Here is a 27,042-nt window from a genome sequence, read left to right as displayed (position 1 = left end):
CTACTGCAGTATGCCTGATGGTAATGTTTTCTGAACCTCTTGAAGTCTTGTTACTTACTGGGTTCTAGCTAGATCTGAAAGAATTCTGCGTTCAGATTACATGGGGAGTGATGTGGGTGTTTTGTTCTTAAGATTCTGGGGGCGCCTGGGTGGCTCAGTCGGTTGGGCAGCCGACTTCGGCTCAGGTCATGATCTCACGGTCTGTGGGTTCGAGCCCCGCGTCGGGCTCTGTGCTGACAGCTCAGAGCCTGGAGCCTGTTTCAGATTCTGTGTCTCCCTCTCTCTGACCCTCCCCCGTTCATGCTCTGTCTCTCTCTCTGTCTCAAAAATAAATAAATGTTAAAAAAAAAAAAAAAAAGATTCTGGAAGATTTGTCAATGTGCCCAAAGAGCTTGGATTAGAAACCAATTAGTTAATTTAGTTGTGGACACTGATGATTCATTCTGTGTTTATGGGTGCTTTTTTGACAGATAAGGACTCACAATTCCAGATAATTAAACAAGCTAGAACTGCAGTTGGAAAAGAGGGTGATTGTTATAATCAAAGTAAGTAGCATCATAATTTGAGCTAATTAATAATTCAAACTTTTTTAAGTACATGTTACTAATTTTTAAGAAAAATCTTGTGCAAACAGTTACATGGGAAAAATTAAGTTTTACATTTAACGTTAGGCCAATGTGTTTGGTGTCAGCTTCATTTGTTAGATATTTTCTGCTCAAATATAGCAGAATCTCACTGGGCTGCTGTCTTAGCTAGGGTTTCATGGCTTGGAATCACCTAATAGGTGAGATTATCTTGTAGATCATTTTTATTCTAGTTATTTGGTAACTAAATCCCATTGAGATTGTCTAACCCTGAGATTTCTTTCCTTTCTTGAGAATTAGCCCATTGTTAAATGTAAGGATATTGAAACACAATGTAAAAGGAAAGGCTTAGGCTGAAAGAGAATTTGAGAATAAAGCCCAAACACAAGGTTTTCCATACAGGTTCAGAAAGTTTGTGGACCCCTTCATGCCCAGTCCCTTCTTCCAGGGACTTACTTTAGCAGAGACTAGTTTAGAATTTTTAAGTATGAGCTTTTAGGAAATGAAAAGAAAACGAAATCCATCCAAAACATAGAAGTAAATGAGTAGATAGAGTTAATAGATTTCTGAACCTAGATATAACATGTAGCCAAAGCATTACTGTCTCCTTCTTATAAGGGTTTCTGAGTTGTCTTTGAACCTTCTAAAGATAGATTTCTCTGGGCATCTTACCTTTTTTTTTCCCTCCCCTCATTTTTTTTTCTAGCTCAATTATATTCATTAGCCCGTAGTTAGGATTTGTTTCTCCCTTGCTGAAGTTCAGTCTTTACCCTTTGTTCTAAGCCAATATCTGGACTTGAGTTTTTCTTAAGCTGCACTGTGGCTTCAGGAGGAGGAACTCTCTTACCGGTGGTGTATATTACATTGGTTCCATGCAACAGCCAGAAGCACATTTCTTGTATTTCCTGTTTTAAAGCTCCCATTTTTATGTACTTTTTGCCAAATTCTAGAGTTTTTTTTCTTTGAGGGAGACATTTGACTCTTACTTGAAGAGATTACTGAGCTCTGATCAATCAAGCCTTTTTTTGGCCCTTATTATTGATTCTGTCTCTTACCCCCAGTTTAGTTAACAAACCAATAAAAATGTAGAGGATTTTGCTATTGTCTTTTTGGAGGGGTTAATAGTTAAAGGCCTTTTTGACTTTAGTCAGATAGATTTAGTGAATTTATTTTAGAGTTGAAAGAGAACTGGAAAATCATCTAATCTGGCATCTGATTTACAGATAAGGAAACAAACCCTATCTGAGAGAAATGATAAGGTTCTGGTGTGTTTGTTCTGAAGGCTCTCAATATTTTATTTTTTTTTAAAGGGATTCTTTTTTAAAGCTGTTTTATATATTTTGTTTCTCTTTCATAACTAACTTGAGATAATCTGGACAAATATTTTCCCCTCCATATCAGGTGAAGAAATTAGAGACACACAGAAATGGGTTAACACTCCTTCGTTAGATAATAGCAAGTCTTGGTAATAGCAAAGCTGGATTGAGGGCCAAGTTCTGAATTTTGGTACACACTCTGAACTGAGTTATTCTGTTTTCTGTTAGAAAATTTAATTTAGTGAAATTTATGGACTAAGATTCTAGCTGTTGCTCATATATTCATTATTTATTATGTCTATTATAAATAAGTACAAGGTAATCACAGACTTCAAATCTGTACCTACTCACTACTATTAGTAATGTTCATTGTTTGTTCTAGTTTGTAAGCCTATTTTAAGGAAAGAAACTAGTTGCTTGGCCTGGTACAAATGACAGTTTTCCTGAGGTTTTGTTTCCTTTTCTGTAGTATAAAACTATCTTACAATGTTGTTTAAAGCAATGGAGATAATGAATGCTAAACTAGCACTAGCTCTAATATATGGTAATTTCTATTGTCTAAGCAATTTAATTTCTAAGCACATTAATGTATAGAAAGCCATATTAAGATAATAAAATGGGTGAGAATATTATATATGTGGGTAATTTAATGTTCTCAAGTTTTTTAATTTATATTAACTAAGTAATAAGGTGGATTAGACATTGAATTTAGTTCTTTTCAGAAGCAAAGAATTACTTTGAATAGTTCTTTCAGTAGAAAAGTTAAGAGGAACTTTTATTTTGTTTTCACACTCTATTAAATTAAACTGTTAAGAATTTTTTCTTAAATGATCTGTAACCCTCTTTTTAAAACTTTTTTTCATCTTGTGTAGAGCTCTGCAGTTTCTCAATAGACATTATTTTTGTGACCCACTTATGTCTTAGAAATTTTTAAATCTTACAGCCTAGAACAAGAATCTTTTTTAATATGTTACTGATTTATTTACTTTGAAGGAAGAATGACTAACATAAGCAAATTTACATTTTCCCATTTAATTAATATTTTGTGTGTCTTGTACTAAGTTGTAAGTTTTTGATAAGTTATATTTATGTTTCCATTTTGTCAGTCATACCAGGTCTCCACTCAGTGTACAGAATTCTCAATTCATGAACTTGTGAAAGCTTGATGCAACCATGAGATGTACTTACCTATTATCAACCATGAGATGTTAATTTTATAACCAAGATGCTAATTTTAATCATAAACAATCATTTTACATTTAGTGGCGTATCTTTTTCTTTCAGTATTATTTGCTGTATTTCAATTTCATGACTATATTTGAATTATGGCCATGATTTGAAGATCAGTGTATTATACTAAACCCTTGAGAGACCCTAGTAGATTGGTTCTAGGCCTAATCTGTTCTTACCACTTGTGTGACTTGGGCAAGTCATTTTACCTCTATGGGCCTTAATTTCTTTATCTCTGATGTTGGAAATTGACTCTGTATGTATTCTTCCTAAAATTCTGAATTTGTATCTTTGAGCCAGTACCTTCTATTAGTGTTTAATATTATATATGTCATACGTTTAAGATGCTCTGTGATGGCAAAAGTGACTAAAAAGAAAGAATTAGAGTTACTAAAAAGGTAGATTAGAGTTTCAGTTTGGGTGAAGAAAAACTTCTGGAGACGGACAGAAGTTATGGTTGCAAAACAATGTAATATACTTAATGCCTCTAAGCTGTATGCTTAAAAATGGTTAGATGGTAAATTCTATGTTATATATATATTGCTACAGCTTTTAAAAGGCTACTACAAAAAAAAGTAGAGGATCATGGAATTTAATATGATTACAGCACGTCTAGGTGTATTTCTAAATCGTGTAGAAGCTTGTGTTTGAAAAGTTACATTTTATGGAAATGTAAGCTTATTTGTGTTTATCCTTTTTTTTTTTTTTGTCAGAAATATCTATGTTCTGAATTATTTGAATGCAGTTTGTTGTTTAACTTTTCCTGTACTTTTTCTTTTTCAGTAATTGGGGTGAGTATAAAGAGGAATTAGGAACCTGAATGTACTCCTTATTTAAAGATATGCAGTATCCTTTTTGCAAATGATATCCTTTTAAAAGTATCACTCAAATTTCTAAACTTGATCTTAACCACTGTCACAGTATTAGAATCTTTGGAATTTTTGTTGAATTTCAAGGAATTTAAGTATCCATCATCACCATACAGAAATTTAAGATGAATGAAGACAACTCAGAATAATTTAAGGAGGAAATTATATTTCTTTGTCTAAAAATAATAGGCAAAGGTTTATGTGGATCTTGTTTGTAATATATCAGTGTTTTATAATCTTTGTGTTTTTCTCCCAGATTTTTATAAAAGCCTATATTCAAAGGAATTGGGCTTATCAAAGCTAATTCATTTTTATGGTACAAAATTAAATGTTTTCACATCTGCCTTCATAAAAAAGCTTTTCATAGTGTCTACCACAATTATAGTAAAATTGATTGACTTGAAAGGAAACCCTTCTCTACTAATTCAAAACCCTTCGACTAATACAAATGACCCTGTATTGTTATCCGCATCTATTCATGGACTCATATTCAGTGTAGCCCTCCTCCTAATGTAGACAAATGTAAAGTCATCTCTTTTTTTGTGTTGTAGTACTTAGTTGGTAGTTTGCTCTTACTTGAATTTTTCTTTTGCCTCTTTACCTGGGAAGTTAAGGCTAGACTTTATCAAATAAAAGTATCTGGGAAGAGCTACTGATCTTACTTGTTCTGTGAACCAAAGATATTACTTTAGGGTAGTAGCTCCTATTTATTGTTTGCATCAGTAAATAATGAAGGCTAGAAAGAATTGTGTTAAAACAATTGCTTTATTTACAGTTACCATAAATTTTTATTTCTTTGAGAAAATTTGAATCTCAAAACAAAAATTTTCTTCAATGTTTAATACATCATATCAAGGTATTGTATTTACTTTCTTTCATTAATAAGCAGATTTTAGAAAGTTCTGTGACTGTTGGGGGGGGCAGTGCTCTTAACTCTTTTAAATTAATCTGGTTGTGTCAATATGCTTCCTCTTCCGAAAATTAAAACAAATTTAGTCTCAGTTTTACCTGTCTTTCTCTGGTCTGAGGAAGTTTGGGGTTTCTGCTACCTAATTAATTGTGTTTTGGTCCCTGGCTCTAAGTCATTGCAAAAGTGGGGTATATTTTGAATACGGAGCATCTAACTTGATGTCTCATATAAAAAAAGACATTTTTTACACATTTTTCATATTTCTATAATATATTTTCAGAGGGACTACAACGTGTATTACCTATTAAAAGCATTTTTTCCCAAGCTCTTATGGGAAAAGCATATAAACAGAAAGAAAGTTACTATTTTTATCATATGGGTAGCCTTTTAAAAATTGTTACCCAGAAGGTTTCCTTATGAGCAAATTATCTCATGGTTATTATTGCTTGCCTTCATGGGATGTGTCTTAACATTCATTGTTGGAGAGAATAGCAAACATCCACAGTACATGCTTTCTGTGGGTATGGCTTTGAGGATAAAGTCACTGTTTATTATTTATCACACAGACGGATATTTTTTATATTTTAGGGATTACTGTGAAAACAGTTGTGTTAACGTTGCATTATTACAGCGCATGTTTAAAGATAAAGAGTAAATTTTAAGTCCACAATGCTTCATGTATTGTTTATTCTTGTGGTTTTATTTTTACTAGGGATTTATTCTTCATTACCTGTTGAAGTTCCTCTGAATCACAAACGGTTTGTTTGTGATCTAACACAAGCTGATCGTCTTGCCCTCTATGATTTTGTAATGGAGGAGACGAAGAAAAAGCGCTCGGATTCTCAAATTATTGAAAATGACAGTGATCTCTTTGTAGACTTGGCTGCCAAAGTCAATCAAGGTTTGAGATGAATATAATAGTTTTATATTTCTTAATTGTCATTTCGCTCTTTGAGTGTTACAAAGATTTAGTTGTTAGGCCACTTTGAGTTGAAAGAGGATGATTTTGCATTATCCGATATTCACATATATGTTAAGATATTTACTCAGGGCATGAAATTTTGCTCTCTGTCCTTTGTATTAAGCATATTTTCCTTCTATAAGAATGTCACTTATAGCTGTGCTGGTCTTTTAATCTTTATACCTTAACAATCTTAGGTTCAACTAATGGAGAAAAGGAATGATATAAAACTTAGTCTATTTGTATAATATGGAGTTTTTAGGATGTTTTTGTATGCATGGAAACATGTTGAAATATTGGATGATTGCGGTCTTTCTTCCTGCTAATTAGTAAGAATCTAAAAGCTTCCAAGGATATAATAATTTTGTTTTATTCTTTTATTAGATAATAGTCGAAAAAGTCCAAAGTCTTACCTTGAAATCCTAGCAGAAGTGAGAGATTATAAAAGAAGACGCCAGTCCTATAGAGCTAAGAATGTTCACATAACCAAGAAATCATATACTGAGGTAAGCTTTACATAATCTCTTAGAGCTTTGTTGAGAATAGAATGTCCCTTTGATAGTTTTCTAAGTCTGTTCTATGGATTTCCACAGTTCATAGAGGTTTTTTGAAAGAAAATAGCTTCAAGGTGGCCACCTTGAAATACAAATACCTGATTTGTATTTGCTCCATTACTTTCAGATCCACTGTACCAGGCAAATAAGGCCTTTTCAAGGTACAAAAATCTTATGTAAAGAGGTTGTACAGTCTTAAAAAATACCTACTTTTGAGAAAGCATTGTATCATGATAAGTGCATAGATTTTGGCCTTAGACCTGGGTTTGAGTGTTGATTGTACTCTTTATCATTCGCTATTTGACTTGCACAAATTCTTTGAGCTTTTTAAGTTGCAACTTTTTTCATTTTATATATTTTATGTAGATTTTGTGGGGGTGTTATAAGAATTGATTGAGATAATGCATGTAGACACAGAAGTTGGCCAACAAACAGCCGTTGTCTTTTCCTTACAGAAATTTTAGCATGCTTTTATGTACTCTTCTAAATGTTTGGGCTTAAGAAATGTCTGGTATAAATTATTTATGTATTAATCTCTTGATGTATATCCAAAGTTATTTTCAGATGTCCTTTAGTGGATGGTCAGAGTTGATGAATTTTTTGGTACATGAATTACCTTGCCCAGACTCTACAAATAATCTCCTTATTGAATCTCTAACTTCTTCCCACATTATTTCTTACTTCTCTCTATGATTTCTAAGACCTTCCATAATCTGACCTTATTTTACGAAGCATTTTCTTTTGCTTTAGTCAAGCATGTCTCTTAAACTGTATCTGATTACACACATTTATTCTTATCTACATGTCCAAATAACATGTTTTCTCACCTGAAATGCTCTTTGTTGTTATTTTAAATCTTGATATAAATTTTAAGGCCTGTTGTTTCCATGAGGTGCTAGTTGACTCAGTCATTTGTTGATTTATTGTTTTAATGCTCTCTGTACCACATAGCTTAGCATTTAATCTTATGCTGTTCTTTGTATAATTAAAGTATATGTTTCAGTCTTATCTCTTCCAGTAGAGGTCTGGGACCTCATCATATTACCTAAGTATTCGTACAGTCCCTCAAATACTTGGTGGTTCGTCAGTTGTTTCTTCTCTGGTCTCAGTACCTTGTAACCAAGTGTAAGTGTTGCTGCTAGTGTTCTTCACAATTTTATGGTTAACCTTTTTGTTTTGTTTTGTTTAAAGTTTATTTATATAAGTAATCTCTGTACCCAACATGGCCCTCAAACTTACGACCCAGAGACCAAGAGCCAGCCACACACTTTTGGGACTAAGCTAGATAGGCGCCCCTGTGGTTAACTTTTTATTATGGAAATATTCAAGCATATGCTAAAGTGGGTGGAATAGTCTAATGAACTCTTTTGTCCCTGTCACTCAGCTTCAACAATTATCAACATTATGGCCTTGTCATTTTCTTTATATCCTCACTTGCTACCTCCTTCCTCCACATTGGTAATTTTGGAAGCAGATCCTAAATACCTTTCATCTGTAAAAACTTCAGTGTTTACAAATCTTTCAGTGATTTATCATATTCCTGGTCATGACTTTTCCAACATTTTATCTATTTCTAGCTTCATTCATGTCCTCTATAATTTTTGTTTGGACTAAACCTGAACTTTGTCAAATTTCAGAAAAAAGTTACCTACTGTAGTTACTGTGCATAACACACTGCTGTTGGGTAGGTAAAGATAAATGGCACACAGACACCACCCTTAAGGAGCTTAGAATAGTTTATACAAGTGGAACAGAGCTTTCAAAATACAGCTTGCATTCAGTACTAAAAGTGAGATCAAAGTATATGGGAGAAAAGAGCGATTATTTTTAAAAGATAAGATTGGTATGGGCTTCATAGATAAGATAGCATTTGAAGGAAAGGGAGAATCAGGAAGGATAAAGAATGTCTGTTCATCAGCTCTTTCCTATGGCGAATCTATGCAAGGTTAGGTCTGTGGAAACTGTGTCCAGTAATACTTGGGCTTCACAGAGTTCATGTAGAGCTAGTCAGGGAGTCATGGAGGGCTACTCGGGAAGTGCTGGAGCTAGAATTGGAATTCAGGTGTCTGTGACTCATGTCACTCTCTGGATTGTACTTGGACACATCTAAGATTTTCTCAGGAGAATATGGTGGAGGAGGGGAAGTGGTGGATGAGGATATTCCAGGTGGAAGGGTTAGTGTTCCTAAAAATAAATAGAGGTATAGTTTTTGAGATACCCATTAGTAGTCCAAGATGGCTAGCATTTAGGGTTTCTGAACCTCCAGTAGGAGATAAGGCTGGTTTCTGCTATGTAATGTAGTAAAATCATGAAAGGCTTCAAAGGCTCTATTAAGGAATTTGGACACTGTTCCATTTTACTTTGGGAGCCATTGAAAGTTTCCTTGAAGTAGGGAGAAACTCAGTCAGAACTGAACTTTTTAGTGTTTGTCTTTGAGATTGCCCCTTGTCCCCTGTACCTTCTTAAAACATTTGCTAATTAGGCATGAGGGAAATGTAACCTTCTATTTTAGTTTCATTTGTGCTTCTCAGTTCACTAGCCCTGTGCTTGATGGCATGGATAAATAGGAAAGAAAGAAACTTCCAAATGGTTCTTACAGGTAACGGGTTTATATTAATCTTATAGGAAAGTATCTGTGAAGTGACTATAATGTTTCGTATTTTGTCTCTCATCTTAATTACAAGATTTTTAAAAAGCTTTATTTGTAAATAATCTCAAACATACAAATAAGTTGCAAAACCAAAAATAGTACAAAGAACTCCTAAATATCCTTTACCCTGATCACCTGTTAACATTTTGTCCCATTTGCTTGTCATTTGCACTCTCTCTTAATTTGTATATTTTTCTCTCTTTTGATCTCTGTCTATGCGTTATTTTTTTTCTAAACTATTTAAGTTTCATAACCCATGATTTTTTTGTCACTAAATACTTAGTATGTATTTCTTAAAAATAGGGATATTTTTCTTAATCATAAAATAGCAATCAACTAGCAAGTTTAGCAACGGTTATAGTACTTTCCTTTTTCTTTTTTAACATTTATTTTTGAGAGAGAGAGTGGGGGAAGGGCAAAGAGACAGGGAGACACAGAATCTGAATCAGGCTCTAGGCTCTGAGCTATCAGTACAGAGCCCGATATGGGGCTTGAACTCACGAACAGTGAGATCATGACCTGAGCCAAAGCCAGCCGCTTAACCGACTGAGCCACCCAGGTGCCCCTATAGTATTTTCATTTACCATTCGTGTTGTAATTTGGCCACAGAATTTTTAATATTCTCTAAACTCATATCCCACAGTTCATTCTGTCATAACTCTTAGTAAATACTTGGATGATTGTTAGCAGTGATTTTTCTAGCTTAACTTTCTGAAAAAACTTTATCTGAGACTGGGTGCTTATCTCTCCTAAGGTGATTCGGGATGTCATAAATGTGCACATGGAAGAACTCAGTAGTCATTGGCAGGAAGAACAGGAAAGACCAGAGGATGATGCTGAAAAGTATGTCATGGTGTTTACTGGTGAAAATATTCTCTTTTTAATCTGTTACTTTACAATCATTTGACTAAATTTTAGCATTTCCAAGACCATTAATAACACACTGTAGTTAACTAATATGCTTAAGTTGTTCCATGTTGTCCTTCCTCAAGATTATTATACCAGGGTTTCTCTGTGACATTGCCCTTTGACAGTTTTGGAGAAACAAATATATTGATGAAATATTAAAACAGTAAAATATTTAAGAGCTATATTTCTTTAACTGTCTTCTCATATGGAATATAAGGTTATACCTATTTTTTTTTAATGTTTGTTTATTATTTGAGAGAAAGAGAGAGTGAGAACGAGCAGGGGAGGGGCAGAGATCAAAGGAGAATCTGAAGCAGGCTCCAGGCTCTGAGCTGTCAGCATAGAGCCCAATGTGGGGCTCAGACTCACAAACCGTGAGGTCATGACCTGAGCCAAAGTTGGATGCTTAACCCACTGAGCCATCCAGGTGCCCCAGCTTATACCTATTTATATCGATTCTATCGTTGTTCTGATATAGAATATTCAACTTTAAGCTGGTGTGTCTGTGTGTGTTTGGTGGAGACCAGTGTTTAACTGTTCTGGGGCACCTGGGTGGCTCAGTTGGTTAAGCATCCAACTTTGGCTTATATCATGATCCCAAGGGTCATGAGTTTGAGCCCCGTGTCAGGCTCTGTCAGAGCCTGGAGCCTGCTTCAGATTCTATCTCCCTCTCTTTTGTACCCCCCATACTCATGCTCTGTCTCTGTCTCTCTCAAAAATAAACATTAAAAAAAATTAAAGAATAAAACTGAACTATTCTTTCTGTTTTTCAGGAATGAAGAAAGGCGATCGGCTTCAGTAGATTCACGGCAGTCTGGTGGAAGCTATTTGGATGCTGAGTGTTCACGACATAGAAGGGATCGGAGTAGGAGTCCACATAAAAGAAAAAGAAATAAAGATAAGGATAAAAACTGGGACTCAAGAAGAAGGAAAGAGAGGTGAGTCTAACACTGCATCATCTGATGTTGAACTGTTTACTTTTGAAAAGTAAATAGATCTGTCTGTTGTAGAGTATGTTGAGAAAATGGATTATAAGAGTAAATTACAGTACAGAGAGTAAGTAATTGATGAGAATTCATATCATTTGTCTTACGTTAGTTCAAATAACCACAGCTCTGGTGGCATAGTTCTCTATATGACTGATTGGATGTGGGTTTCCCTCTTTTACTCCTAGTCAGTTTCCTAGTCATGACATATGGAAGTAATGTCTAGGTAGGAGGTTAACTGTCAACAAGGTGTTTGCCTAGATCTCTTTTTTTCTGCTCCATCCTCCCTCCTTTTTCTTATTATTTCTTTCTCCTGCTAATTCTTGAGTTAAAGGTTATATAGGGTCAGAGAGAAGATCCAAACTTTAATGTCAAGTCAATTTTGCCCTTGTTAATAACTCTCATAGAATTTGATGGCTAGAAAAATATGAACTAATACTAAAATAATAAATGTAAGTCATTTGTGGTCTATTCCTGTAGTCCAGCTGCCTCTGGGCATCTGCCTGGATCTCACTTTCATCAGGTCTCTAATTGAACATACTTTTTCTCATTCTGCCCCTCTTTTCCCAGCATTCCATATTCTGATTAATGGGATGACCATCATCTATTCACCTAAGCAGAAGTCAAGGATTTATTTTAGTGGCTTCTATTTTATTCCTACCATTTAGTTCCTAATTGCTGTCAGTTTTACCTGAAGATGCTTTACATGCACCTCCTTGTCTCTGTCCTTACTGCTGTCCATCTGGAAAATGATAGTTTTTCCTAATTGTTCTATCTGCTTGTAAGCTTGTCTCATATGGAGACATCCCTACTCTACTGCCAGAGTGAACTTTCACTCTTAAAACTTTTCAGTGTCAAAATTCACATTGTTTAGAATGGCTCTTAAACCCTCCAGGATAAGGGCTCCGCCTACCCATCCTTGTATTTTGCCAAAACCCCATGAAATGCCAAAATTATGCTGTAGCCAGCCTGAATTACTTAGAGTTCCTCATCTATACTGTGCCACATTTGTGCCTTTCTCTGTCAGGTTCTGCTGCCTAATTTTTATTTTTAAAGCCTGCTTGGTGAGCCCTTCCTTGTCCTTTAAGACCCAGCTTAGTCATTTCCATGAAACCTATTCTCACTGAGGCAGAGCTGATCTCTCCCATAGTGTCAGCACTCTGCTTAGCATGTTCTTTTTATTGAACTTATGTTATTACTCTCCCTACTAGACTGAGCTCCTTGAAGGCGGGTCGATGTCTTACTTAGTAACATATGCCCAGTGTTTGTCTAATAATGGCCTCTCAAATGATATCTTTTCTCTCTTCAGGGCCAATAGTGATCAGGAATTAGTAATGCTTATTGGTTCAATAATTTTGCTCATCTCACTGTCATTCATTTCATAGGTTTCAAGCTAGCTGTGATTTTATCCTATTCTTATAAATAAGAAGTATTTGCTTAGTAATCCCTTTTGATTCACATAATGAATGGTATTTTATAATAATTATACACAAATTGACTCTTAGTTATCAGAGTTATTCTTTTACTTCCTTATGGTTTGTTCATGCTTCTTCCATTTGAGTAATTCTTAGCATTTCTGGTCAGTTTTTATTGACTTAAATACATTAGCCTCAAATATAAACATGAAATAATTTTCCTTTAGAGAGGATATATTTAGAGTTTAAATATAAACTGAGTATCAGTAGGAAATACATCCTTCTCAGTAGTGTAGGACTTATCTTTGATATCCACACTTGAGGTGGAATGAATTGTAGGGGGCTGAGATAGGAGCCAGCATAAAGATATCAGACCATTTCTGACTTCAATATTTTATTTGAAATGAATTCTCCCCTTCTCATGAGTGTATATTCAAAATCACCTTTAAAGTGGAACTCCAAAATGCAACTTAAAAAAATCTCATTTTGCTTGTCCCCATGTCAATTTTGTCCCTTGGTTTTAACGTTTAATTTTCTACATTTACTCTTTTTTTTTTTTTTTAACGTTTATTTATTTTTTGGGACAGAGAGAGACAGAGCATGAACGGGGGAGGGGCAGAGAGAGAGGGAGACACAGAATCAGAAACAGGCTCCAGGCTCTGAGCCATCAGCCCAGAGCCCGACGTGGGCCTCGAACTCACGGACCGCGAGACCGTGACCTGGCTGAAGTCGGACGCTTAACCGACTGCGCCACCCAGGCGCCCCTACATTTACTCTTAAACAACTGTTTAGGGGCATCTTGCTGGCTCAGTTGGTAAAACATGTGAGTCTAGATCTCAGGATCGTGAGTTCAAGTTATGTTGAGTGTACAGCTTACTTAATAAAAACAGTGACTGTTTAGTTCTGAATGCATGTTATAACTTGTTCTGAAGTATACTAGTGAGTTATCGTTTTAACATTGATATTAAAATGTCCATCATTTGTAATATTTTTTTTTCCACTCCTGTCATTTCAGGGATGGGGAAAGACACCATAGTCATAAAAGAAGAAAGCAAAAAATATAAATGAGGTATTTGTGCATGTATTAATTATGCTTATGCCATGATAACCAATATGCCAATATTTTAATTACAATTGCTTTGAGTAAAAGAATGTGTTTCTATGACTTGTTTAGTGCTCAGATTATTGATTTTCAGTAAGTACTTATGTTTCTAACCATGAGTACACTATCATGCCCTATAATTTTGTTTCACTTACATTTTAATAGATGATTGCTTCCTATTACTGATTTTGTTTCATTCTTTGTTATAGTTTATGTATCAGAAAATTCTTTAATTAAAGTCAGTACTTAAGCTATATAAATAATACACAAACGCATTTGCATTAAAAAAAAATTAAACCTTTCAGTTAGGTTAATGTCCCCTTGGAACACCACCTATAATCCCTGTGGCCACCCCAGGAACTACTATTTACCACTATACTGGTAAATTGTAATAGGGAAAGACGACTTACATATCTGTCAGAAGGGAAATAGCCTGGTTAAATAAAATATGGAATAGTCGTGGGATTACTATATTGGACCTAAAAGAAATAAACTTTATCTAGATTAATGTGGATAGATCTCAGAAATATAATGCTGAGTGAAAATAACAAGCTGAAGAAAGATAGATACAAGTTATATTTATGTACAATATAATACTATACATTTTCTGTGACCATATATGTATGTAAATACATCTTAAAGGGTTTAGAAGAACCCATACCAAATTCATAATAGTGATTATTTGGGGGAGGAGTTATAGATGGGAGAGGTTAGGAGTGAAAACCAGGATTGAGAAAGTGGTCGAAGAAGATTTTAGCTTTATCCATAATACATTAATTTTCAAGAATCAGATGCTTATGTTTCACTTGTTAATTAAAATTAGATTTTAATTAAAATTAAAAATACACTGTATTTTCTTTCATGTAAATCATTTTTATTGAGGTTTACTGCTTCTATAAAATAAAATACATCCGTTTTAAGTGTAAGTTTCATTGACTTTTGACAAACTTTTACCCCTGCCAACAAAATCACCTTAATCAAGATAGAGAACATTTCCATCATCCCCAAAAGTTACCATATGCCCCTTTTACCAGGCAGTTTCTCTGCCCCCCCTCTAGGCAACCACAGACTGGTTCTTGTTGCTGTTGATTAGACGTATTTTTTTTAGAATTCATATAAACAGAATCCTACAATACGTACCTTCTTCTACTCCACGTGTTTTTAGATCAATCCATGTTGTATGCATCAGTCGTCCCTTTTTCTTAGTATATTCTGTTGTTATGATGGATCACCCAGGTGAGACTTAAGCATTAAATGTTAATCATCTCATGTCTAATAGCAACATCGTGATTCTTGGATACCCAGGATAAGGACTCCAAGGTGGGTTCCAAATAGAAATGAAACTTTAATTATTTCAATAAGTGACTGATAATGACACAAAGGTTGACTGGATTTAGATCAGATTGGCTGTTAGGCTTCAGGTATGAGAAACAACTCTCAGATTTATAAGTTGGAAATCAACTGTTCACTTGCCAATTTGAAGTCTTACTACTGCTGTTGTACTTCGTTTCTAAATATATAAAATTCAGATTTAAAAATCTTAAGGATTTTGGCATTATAATGTTGAACCATGTAAAATTGCTGCTTTTGTGGGTCAAAACCATTTGAATTACCAGCAATTTTATATATTGTAACTTAATTTATCATTTTGTTTTTCAATATGATTTCATTGATTTTGCTGAGTGGAAGAAACCGAAGAGTAAGATAGAAAGGCATACTTGGGTTTCTGGTAGAAGAGAGAAATAAGTGGAAAGGAGAAGTGGGGTGGTGGGATTGGGGAAAAGTAGGATAGTATGGAAAAATGTAACCAGAGTGCCCGTTTTAGCAGCACATATGCTAAAATTGAAATAATACAGAGAATAATACAGAGAAGATTAGTATGGTTTCTGGGCAAGAATGACACGTAAAATGTAACCAGGGTTCTTTACAGATTTTTAAGTATAATATCAACTACTGCGAACTATCCATTAAAATATAGATGTAGATGATAAGAGGCTTTGTTTGATCCTTGCATGTTTTAATTTTCCATGCTTGCCTCTTTGTGTTTCAGACTCCTTCACTGGATTATGGCTCCTTGAGAGCAGGTTTTACATTTTTATCAATATAACCCCCTACAGTGGTTGTCAATTTATTATCTTAAATTTTGACAAAAGCATTTGCAAGCCCCTGTCATTTAATATCTAATTTTTGATTCATAAAGTACTGATATTAATAATTACTATAACTGTTACCCATTTTACCTGTTTAATCCTATTTCTGATGGTACCTTCTTGCCTACATTTATGATCTACTGGCTATAACAATATTCTCTCCTGAAGTCTTTTAAAAGCACTAAGGATAGCTAACATTTATTGAGCACTCACTATGTAGCAGACTCTGTTTTGCACATACACAAACACACACACACACACGGTGTACGTAACATAAAATTGACCATTTTAGCCAATTTTTTGTTTGTTTATTTTGAGAGAGAGAGAGAGAGAGTGTGTGTGTGTGTATGAGTGGAAAGAGAGAGTGTGTGTGTGTGTGTGTGTGTGTGTGTGTGTGTGTGTGTGTGTGTGAGAGTGAGTGGAGGAGAGGCAGAGGGAGAATCCCAAGCAGTCTCTGACAGTCTGTGCGAATGGACCCCACGAACTGTGAGACCATGACTTGAGGCAAAATCAAAGGTCTGACGCTTAACCAACTAAGCCACCCAGTCTCCTCTACCATTTTAGCCATTTTCAAGTGTATAGTTCAGTGGCATTAACATTCATGTTGTTGTACAACTGTCACTGCCATACGTTTCCAGAATGTTTTCATCATCCCAAACTGAAAATCTCTACTCATTAAACAGCAACTCTCCGTTTACCCCTTCTCCCAGCCCTTGGTAACCACCACACCACTTTCTGTCTCTAGGAATTTGACTATTCTAGGGAAGTCATGTAAGTGGAATAATAGAATATTTGTTTTTTTGGTGTCTGGCTTATTTTACTTAGTGTTTTCAGGGTTCGTCCATGTTGTAGCATGTATCAGCATTTCATTTCTTTCAAGGCTAACTAATATTCCATTGCGTGTATATTCCATATTTGTTCGTCATGCATCTGTTGGTGGATGTTTGGGTTATTTCCAACTTTTGGGTACTGTGAATAATGCTGCTGTGAACATGGCTGTACAAAGATCTGTTTGACTCCCTGCTTTCACTTCTTGTAAATGTGTACCTAGAATTAGAATTGCTGGGTCATAAGGTAATGTGTTTAATTTTTTGAGAAACCACTACACTGTTTTCCACAGGGTCTGTGCATTTTACATTCTGACCAGCAATGCCCCAGAGATCCAGTTTCTCCACATCTTTGGCAACACTTGGTATTTTCTGGTGGTTTTTTGTTTTTTGGTAATAGCCATTCCAGTGGGTGTGAAGTGGTATTTCATTGTGGTTTTGATGAGCTCTTTATATTAAACATATTTAGTTCTCAGAAGACACTCTGACACACCACTAAATACTGAAATTATCACCATTTTAGAAATGAGGAAACTGAAGCTGAAGGAACTCAGTAACTTTCTCTCATTCTCAAAGACAGTGGTGGAGCTGGAGTTCTAGTCTAGGCAGTCTTGCCCCAGGGTCCGTGCTCTTTCAGTGTTTCTCTCTCATAATTACTCATGCACTGCTTCCATCTCCGACTAGGTTTTAAAATTTTTTGAAAGTAAAATACATAATGCTTATCTTTGAATCCCCAAAGTGCTTCGTATGATTCCTTGAATAATGTAGGTAATAAATGTTTGTGGATGAGAAAATTTAGGCATAGAGATGCTTAATTATTTTCCCAACATCATACAAACAACACAACAAAGACTGGAACTAGAGCCCCTGCTCTTAACCACTATACAAACTTTTATTTATTTATTTTTTTGATTTTTATTTTTTAAGTAATCTCTACACTCAACATGGGGCCCAAACTCACAACCCCAAGATCAAGAGTTGCATGTTCCATCAACCGAGCCAGCCAGGCACCCCTATACAAACTTTTATTAACTGTGGATGCTTTTTAATGGATTCCCATTATGTTAATGTCTGCCATTTCATAGCAGTCTCTGTATATCCACTAAGTTCTCTGAACTCCTTTATAAAATCCAAAAAAAAAAACATTTTGCCGCCTGCCATTTTGTTAAATTCAAGCTGATCCATAAATGAACTTGCTTTGTATCTTGATACCCTTTAATTGTGCACCAAAGTTCATTGCATCAATCAGCTTTACATTTCACATGAACTCATAAAAATCAAAATCTCACAACACCTCCCCAAATTAAGACTGCTTGATAGTTAAATGATAGATTCTTAGAGAAATCTTAGCCAACATAAGGAAATTGGAAACAACTGAGGAAAAACTCAGACCTGCTTAATCCCCTGTCTGCTGCTTCCCATTTCCTGCTTATCTTGAGGAGGAGGATGTGGGTATGGTTTTTCAATCTATCATAGGATAATAGTGCTAATGCTGAAACTCAAGAGAGAAGGGATCTGAGCAGAAAGAAATTAAGGAAGCTTCTCAAATATTTAGTCTTGGTTGCTTCAATGTATTTGTTGTCAAGGTGGCTGCTGTGCAGAGCCCAGGACACTGATTACATTCAATAGGAAACTTAACTCATCACTCAGAATTTAATTAGATCAATGATCTCCAGGTATTGGCCACTTTTGAGTAAGGCTGATTGGATAATCTCAGGCCTTTTAGTGAAAATTAGTTGTCAAATGGTAAATTTTACATAAGATGTTTTAAATTGGCTTTGAAAAATATTTTCTAATCACCTATATATTCTATCACAGAAATATTAATACTATAAAAGTGTGTGTAGGGTTTTTACCCATGTCTTTGAGGATGCTTTCTTTTAATGTTTAGTGAGTTCATAAAGGTCCAAGAGGTCTGATGTAAAGCTTTGTTGCGTTGAGTATAAAAAAACAAAATCTACTTGTAGTTGTTTGAGTATATTTATAAGGCTAATTTCTTTTTATGTAGCTTGCTTTTGAGTTGTTATAATTGAGCCAGCAGGTGTGTTAATTACTAAACTAAACCTCACTTATTTGTTACATTAATGATTGTACTTCCTACTCTGGTCACAAATTTGGGAATTTGGTGTAATGGAAAGTCTTCACAGCTTTTGGATATTTAGATTGGGACCAGGATTTGTATTTCTGTCTTTCAGGAAAGAAAAAAGTAAGATTTGTCGGATGTAAGGGGCTGCATGCTAGATTCATCTTTACTGAGTAAGTTGAGTCAGTTTCCCATTCAAAAAACCAGTATGGCCACCTAAGAGAAAGGATGCTGCCATAAAATAGAATGTAAACTTCTAAGCTTATTTTTAGTTCTTTGGTTTAGTAATAAAAGGCAGGAGGCACTTCCACTTTAAAAAGTTGCTGCACATAACATCTGGACACTATTAAATTAAGGAAGGCTGCAGGCTCCAGAGAGTCCTGCCTTCTGAGGATCGTACCTTGTGGCACCAATTAAGGGATTTGGGGTTGGGTTGCTTGAGTACTGTGTTTTTTTTTTTTTTTAATTTTTTTTTTCAACGTTTATTTATTTTTGGGACAGAGAGAGACAGAGCATGAACGGGGGAGGGGCAGAGAGAGAGGGAGACACAGAATCGGAAACAAGCTCCAGGCTCTGAGCCATCAGCCCAGAGCCTGACGCGGGGCTCGAACTCACGGACTGCGAGATCGTGACCTGGCTGAAGTCGGACGCTTAACCGACTGCGCCACCCAGGCGCCCCAACTTGAGTACTGTTTATGAGGCTCGTTTCCCATAATCATGGCGCTTTGGTAACCCAAGTTGTTCTTCCAGTTCGAAGTCATGATTCCTCTTTTAGAATGAGAAAGCTAATTAAGGGGAGATTTAGGGAATACAGAGAGATGGGCTTTATTTGCTGTTGCTGACACTAATATAAATGAAACACTTTTAAATAACAAATTCTTCACATAATGGAAGGAATACCCTATCAAAGGGACCACTGTGACGAGTCAGATGGATACAGTATAGGTCTGCCTCTTTCTTCACTGTGACCGTGGGTGAATTAATCTTTCCATGCCTCCTATTCCTCATCTGTAGATTGAGAGTAACAGTATGCTCTCAAGGGTAGCTCAGAGGTTTCAAGATAATGAATATGATTTGCTTCACCTGGTATCTGATAGATGTTAAGTACTAAGTACCTGCCATTATTATTGCCATTATTATTTGTAGCATACTTGTGAATATTTTCTTTCTGCTCTGCCTCATATGTCTTGCTTGGCTTAGAGACCAACCTCTCTTAGGCCTTCAGAATTCTGTCTGACTATAATATTGGCACATAAAGCCAATACATCATTGAAGACTCTGTAAAGAAGTGTATATAGGGAGGTGCTTCACATTACCTACCTCCAGGGTATATATACAGCTGGTACGCACCTGAATGGCTGACCAGTGTAAAAATACTGAAATGCTTCTAAACTGCCTAGTAAATAACTGCTGTCTCCCATTTCCCCCTCTTGCCATAGAGTTTCCTGACTCTCTCCTAGGCACCGCCATGATCCAACAAATAAGGGCTGATGTCTAGCACAGCTGTCGGCTTCAGCGTACCCTGCTCCAGAGCTAAAGCTGGTTGGTGGCTGTTCTGATTAATTGGTGACTATTCAGTCAGCCTCTCCCCCAAATAGAGATACCATTGTTAGCATGGAATGCATTATTCCATTTCTCACTTTTCCCTATATAGTATGCTCTGTATGTAGGTTGTGGTATTGTGGGAATACCGATCATGGACATGGTTACACATACTTAAATCAGCCACAGCTGTCTGTAGACAACAGTAGCACAAGTGTGGAAGGGGGAATTGGAAGTATATTGTTGTAAGGGTTTCACACTGTACATGTGTAATAGTATTTGAATACAGACTGTGGTAAGTAAATATATATAATAAACCCCAGAGAAGCTGCTAAATAAATAAAACACAGAGGAATAGCTAATAAGCCATAGTAGGGAGGAAACAGAATAATTAAAAACAATCTAAAAGAAGATACAAGGAGGAAGAAGAAAAGAACAAATAAGACAAATAGAAAACAAATAGCAAGAGGGTAGATTTAAACCCACTCATACTGACCTTATTAAACATTAAGTGTAAATATTCTAAATACTCAAAAGACAGAGATTGTCAAATTAGATAAAAAGGCAAGACCTAGCTATATGTTGTCTATAAGAAACCCATTTTAAATATAAGGATACAAGTAGGTTAAAAATAAAAAGATAGGGAAAATGTGTCCTGCTAACACTAATCAAAAGAAAGTATATTACAATCAAAGTAGACTCAGAATAATGAATGCTACCAGAGATGAATAGGAACATTTCAAAATGTCAAAGAATTCATCTCATCAAGAGTATGTCACAATCCTAAATATATGTGCACCTCATAAGAGAGTTTCAAAATACGTGCAACAAAGATTGGCAGGACTGAGGGAGAACCAGGCAAATTCACAATTACAGTGGAGATTTCGACTCTCCTCCCTCAGTAATTCCTAGCACGGGCAGACAGCACATGAGTGAAGAGCAGAAGAGAAGAGTTGCACGACACTGTCAACCATCCTGACCTGACATTTGTAGAACACTCCATCTGGACAACCAGCAGAATATTCTTTTCAGACACACTTGTGATAGTGACCAAGATCACATTCTGGGCCATAAAACAACTCTCAGTACATTTGAAAGGATTGAAATCATACAAAATATGTGCTCACATATGACCACAACAGAATTAAACTAGAAATCCATAACAGATATCTGAAGAATCCTCAAATATCTAGAAACGAAACAGCCTACTTCTAAGTAACTAATGGGTCAAAAATTATAAGGCAAATCAGAATATATTTTAAACTGAATCAGAATAAAAACAACATCGAAGTTTGTGGGAAGGACATTTATGGCATTAAATGCTTAACTAAGAAAAGATGAAATCTCACATTAATGATCTAAACTTCCACCCGGAAACAGTAGAAAAAGATCAAATTAAACAGAAGGAAGGAGACAATAAAGAACAGATGTCAATGAACTAGAAAACTGAAAAGCAGTAAGGAAAGTAAATGAAACCAAAAGCAGATTTCAAGAAAATGTTGAAAAAAATTGACAAGCCTCTAGACAGATGTATCTAACCAGATTGTAGCCAAGAGGAAAAATAAAAATAAAAAAGACACAAATTACTGATACCAAGAGTGAACATGGAAATGTTGCTATAGATTCTATAGACTTTAAAATGATAAAAAGGAAGGGGTACCTGGGTGGCTCAGTTGGTTAAGTGTCCGACTCTTGATCTTCGCTCAGGTCATGATCTCACAGTTTGGTTTATGAGATCAAGCCTTGTGTTGTGCTTTGCTCTGACAGCACAGAGCCTGCTTGGGATTTTCTCCTTCCCTCTCTCTCTACTTCTCCCCCACTTGAACTCTCTCTGAAAATAAACACTTAAAAAATGATAAAAAAAAGTATTATGAATAATATGCTAATAAATTCAATACCTTAGATGAAATGGATAAATTCCTTGAAATATACAAATCACTTAGGCCCACTTGAGAAGAAACATCATTTGAAATCATCTTATATCTATTCAGTAACTACATTGAATTCAGTTAAAAACTTTCCAACAAAGAAAACTTTAGTCCCAACTTTCCAACAAAGAAAACTTCAGTCCCAGGTGGCTTCACTGGTAAATCCTACCAAATATCTGAGGAGGAATAATATCAGTTCTTCACAAACCCAGATAATTGAAGAAGGAAACTCCCAGCTGTCCCCCTGATAGCAAAATCAGACAAAATCTTACAGGTAAACTGTCGACCAACAGATCTCATGAGCTTAGACACCTTAACAAAAAGTTGGCAAAGTTTTGCAAACAAATGAATGCAGCAACACATTAAAAAAATAAATAAATAAAAGCAACAACAGTGTATGATCAAGTGAGTTTTATTCCAGGAATTTAAGGATGGTATATTGAACATCATTGAACATAAAGGTAATTCACTATATTGACAGACTAAAAAAGGAAAATCCTATTATCCTCTCTAGATGCAGGAAAAGCAGATGATAAAATTCAGTACCTATTCATGGTTTTAAAAAACAAAACATTGTCAGCAAACTAGAAATAGAGGAGAACCTCCTCAACCTGATAAGGGACATCTACAAAAACCCTGGATTTAACATCATAATTAATGGTTAAAGAATGAATAATCTCTTAAGATTGGGAGCGAGATAAAGGCATCTGCTCTGCCCTTTCTGCTCAATGTTGTACCAAGGTCCTAATTGGTGCAATAATGCAGTAAAAAGAAAGTGTATAGATTAGAAAAGATGAAGTAATGTTGTATTTATTCACAGGTGACATAATCCTCTATGTAGAGTCCGGTAAGGAATTTATTAAAAAAAATCTAGATCTTATTTAGCAAGGCTATATAGTCAATATACAAAAATCTTATAATTTTTGTATGCTAGTAATGAAAATTAGAAATAGCATAAAAAAACATAAAATATATGTAGAGAGGTAAAATGTGTGTAAGACCTGTACACTGAAAACTATAAATCTTGCTTAGAGAAATTAAAGAAAATTTAAATAAATGAAGAGAGATGCCATGCTCATAAATCAGAACACTCTAAATGTTACATACCAATTCTCATTAGATTGAACAATAGATTCAATGCAAGTGCAATGAATTCCCAGCAGGCCCTTTTTAGAAAAAGCATAATGTATTTTTTATTATAAAGTATACATAACATTTACCATTCTAGCCATTTTTATATGTTTATTTGAGAGAGAGCACATGCACATGCAAGCAGGAGAGGGGCAGAGAGAGAGAGAGAACCTCAAGTAGGCTCCGCCCTGTGAGCGCCAAGCCCAAAGTGGGGTTCCATCTCAGGAACCTGTGAGATCATGACCTGAGCCGAAATCATGAGTCAGACACATAACCAACTGAGCCACCCAGTCACCCCAAACCACTTTTAAATATACAGTTCAGTGGCATTAAGTACATTTACATTGCTGTGCCACCATTACCGCCAAACGTCTCCAGAACTTTTTCATTTTCCCACACCAAAATTCTTGTACCATTAAATAGCTCCCTAATTCCCCTCCCCCAGCCTCTGGCAACCACCATTTCACTTTACATCTCTGACTTTGCTACTCTAGGAATCTCATTTATGTAGAATCATGGAATATTTGTCCTTTTGTGTTTGGCTTATTGCACTTAGCATAATGCCCTGAATGTTCATCTGTGTTGTAGCATGCTAGCAGACTGGCTGGCCTGCTTTGTTTCTTTGTTCCTTTCCTTTTCTCATTCTTCCTTTCTTCCTTTCCCTCCATTCTTTCTTTCCATTCTTTCTTTCCATTCTTTCATTGAAAGACTGATTTAAAAATTACATGGAAGGGGTTCTTTCCATTCTTTCATTGAAAGACTGATTTCAAAATTATATGGAAGGGGTTCATGGGTGACTCAGTCGATTAAGCATTCAGCTCTTGATTTCAGCCCAGGTCATGATCTCACAGTTTGTGAGATCGAGCCCTGCATTGGGCTCTGTGCTGATAGCATGGAGCCTCCTTGGGATTCTCTCTCCCTCTCTCTCTGACTCTCCCCCTGTTCACTCTCTCTTAAAAAAAAAAAAAAACAAATGTGTGTGTGTGTGTGTGTGTATGGAAATGCAGTGGACCTAAAAGAATCAGAACATTTTAGAAGGAAAAAGGATAAAGTTGGAAGACTTATACTACCCAGTTTCAAGATTTATTATGAAGTTACAGTAACTAAGACAGAGTGGTATTGGCATAAGGATAGACATGAGTAGAACAGAAGAACAAATCCAGAATTAGATGCACAGAGATGTGACCAGTTGATTTTTCATAACCTACTGAGATTCAGTGAGGAAAGGATAATACTTTCACCAAAATATGCTGGAACAACATGATATCCATATGAAATGTAATGAACCTCAATTTTTATCTCATACCACATCAACCTGAAGTTTATCATAAACTTACATATAAGAGCTGAAATATAAAACTAAAAGGAAACATAGCAGAAGTTATTTGTGACCTTGGGTTAGGCAAAGATTTCTTAAATAGGACACATAAAAGAAGATAGAGAAAGCCATTAAGTTGGATTTCATCAAATTAAACATTTGCACTTGAAAAGGCAAACTATAGAATGGGACTAAGCATTCACAAAACATGTAGCAGACAAAGGACATAGCTAGAATTATGTAAAGAACTCTTTTGAAACAACCTCCCAAAAATGGACAAAAGATTTGAGTAGACCCTTGACAAAGGAAGATACATGAAAAATAAGCACATGAAAAGATGCTGAACGTCATTACTAAGGGAAATGCAAACTAAAACCACAATAAAATAACACTACACACCCAAGAATGGCTGAAATTAAAAGACTGATAATATCAAGTGTTGCTGAGAATGTGGAACAACTACAATTCTCGTTTAATGCTGGCAGGACTGTATAATTGTACAGTCATTTTAGAAAACTTAGAGTGTTTTTTTCTTCTTTTTAAAAGTTAAATGTACATTTACCATACAGTCCGGCAGTCTTTTTCCTAGACTACTCCTAGAGTGTTTCTGTGTTACCAAGGATGAAACATACCACACTCAGACTTGTTCACAGATATTCATAGCATCTTTATTCACAGTAGCTCCAAAGTGGAAACAACTGAAATGTCCATCCACTGGCAAATGGATAGGCAAATTATCTGTCCATTCAATAGAATACTACTCAGCCATAAAAAGGAGTGAACTACTGATACAGCAATGGATGAATCTCAGAAGCATGTTAAGTGAAAGAAGCCACACGTAAGAGTATATATACTATATGATTCCCCTTATATACAGTTCTAGAAAAGGTAAAACAGTGATAAATCAGTGGTTGCTAGGGGTTGGCGGGAGGAGGAGACTATAAAATAGCACAAAGAAGCTTTTAGGATGATGTAAATATTCTGTGTCACTATTGTGTTGGTTATAAGACTGAATACATTTGTTAAAACTTTCCAAATCACACACTTAAAATTGGTGAATTTTATTTTATTGAAGCTATGCCTCAGCAATGGGAAGAGAAGAAAAAAAGGAAAGAAAGAATATGATAGCATACCCCCCTCCAGGAGCTCCCAGTCTATGTAGGGAGTCAAGATAGTCTGGAAGAAACTTAAGACAACGAATGATTAGGAGTCAGGTATAGTTCAGTTAAACATGTTCTATCACGCCTAGGACTGGTAGCTGTAACCCCATGCCCTGGGATGGTTATCAGTAATGCTCGGTTATGCCATGAGGGAAGCAAGTCCAGCTTCCTTCGAGGAAGGAATTTAAGAGACTTTCTTCTTAACAAGTCAGCCTGTCTTACTTTTATCAATCTGGAAGGACTCTGGACTCTTCCCTGGGTAAGGCACCTTGAAGCAACTGTACTTCAACTGGAATATGTACAGTGTATCCAGCCTGGTGCTGGGAATTTGAAAGAAACACACTTTAGGACAATCACTGGGAGAATAGAAACCAACAGTTGAGAAGTACTGGGAAGTTAACAGTATAGGTGAAGACACAGACTACATGTGGAAAATGGTGTTATTCTACATGAAGAGTATTTGTGGGCATATGCCTGTGGGTCATGGGTTTCGAGTAGCAGTCTACTGGAGATGAAGTACCAAACTTAGTGGTTCTAGTAATAACCCTGAAGCAGAAAGAAACTAACTCTGAGGCCGCAAAGAGAAAGGGATCTAATTTGAGATGGATGCTGAGACTTAAAGAGGTGGAAGGAAAAGAAAGAATTTTCTCCCTGTTACAGGAGATATATGTGGACAACCCACTTGAGAAAATAGCCCCATCTCCTAAAAAATATTACAGGTGTAAAGAGTTTGATTTCTTCAGAGAAAAAGTAGAATTTGGAGCCAAGGAGGCAAAACTGATAGCTTTGTTGAATCATGGTTTTATCAAGAATAGATACATTTCCCATTATTTTTTGCCAGGTTAGAGTGTGACTAGTATATACAAAGCAAGTTATTCCAGGAGATTCATGAAAAAAGGTCTGCAGCTTTAGATTGTTTTATTAGAGGTGATCATCAAAGACAATGATTAGGGAGGATGTTGACAGTGAGGGATGCTGTGCATGTGGGGGTCAGGATGTATGGGAGCTCTATACCTTCGCTCAATTTTGTTGTGAACCCAAAGTGTTCTAAAAAATAAAATCTATTTTTAAAAACAATTATTTGTAAATGTGGCTTTGTTTGACAGGGTAAGAATTGAGTTTGGAAATTTTCAAAAACTTCTTGGAGGTCAGTTTTCTGAGTAATATATAAACAGAAAAGGAACAGTGTGCCATGTTTTTCTGGCTCCAGACCCACTTCTTTTAATTGAAGCGCATTAAAAGTCAAAATGAAAGAGCAAGTCTTGATTTCAGAGCATTGGGCTTTCTGAGTTAGGAAAAGCTGGTGAGCTGGTCTCTGATGAAGGGAATAGCTGCTCCCAGGAGGCTCTCCCGCCATCTCACCCTTCCTTACCTGTCTCACTCGTCAGTGTAGGGCCTGTGGCCCAGCCCCTGTACT

The 27,042-nt window shown here is 35.8% G+C and overlaps 1 protein-coding gene and 1 pseudogene across 4 annotated transcripts in view; both read left to right on the top strand.

The window, feature by feature from the left end:
- SNRNP48 (small nuclear ribonucleoprotein U11/U12 subunit 48) overlaps positions 1-27,042 on the top strand; it is a 33,170-nt gene that overhangs the window by 5,275 nt on the left and 853 nt on the right. For 2 of the 4 annotated variants that reach the window (XM_040460650.1, XM_040460649.1), the window contains exons 4-9: positions 471-545; positions 5,622-5,810; positions 6,255-6,376; positions 9,829-9,917; positions 10,757-10,921; positions 13,400-13,453. In XM_040460650.1, coding sequence (XP_040316584.1) covers positions 471-545; positions 5,622-5,810; positions 6,255-6,376; positions 9,829-9,917; positions 10,757-10,921; positions 13,400-13,448 — 689 coding nt within the window. In that variant the 3' untranslated portion in view covers positions 13,449-13,453. Of the gene's footprint in view, positions 1-470; positions 546-5,621; positions 5,811-6,254; positions 6,377-9,828; positions 9,918-10,756; positions 10,922-13,399; positions 13,669-14,765; positions 15,933-27,042 lie in introns of those variants that run through there. The other 2 variants (XM_040460651.1, XM_040460652.1) reach the window with 2 other exon arrangements.
- On the top strand, positions 15,299-15,422 carry LOC121020652 (uncharacterized; annotated as a pseudogene).

This window comes from Herpailurus yagouaroundi, unplaced genomic scaffold, assembly GCF_014898765.1.
Source record: "Herpailurus yagouaroundi ecotype Mexico unplaced genomic scaffold, PumYag 250, whole genome shotgun sequence".
NCBI lineage: Eukaryota > Metazoa > Chordata > Mammalia > Carnivora > Felidae > Herpailurus > Herpailurus yagouaroundi.
The sequence above is the reverse complement of the archived record's forward strand: the minus strand, read 5'-3'. Positions and strand labels throughout refer to the sequence as shown.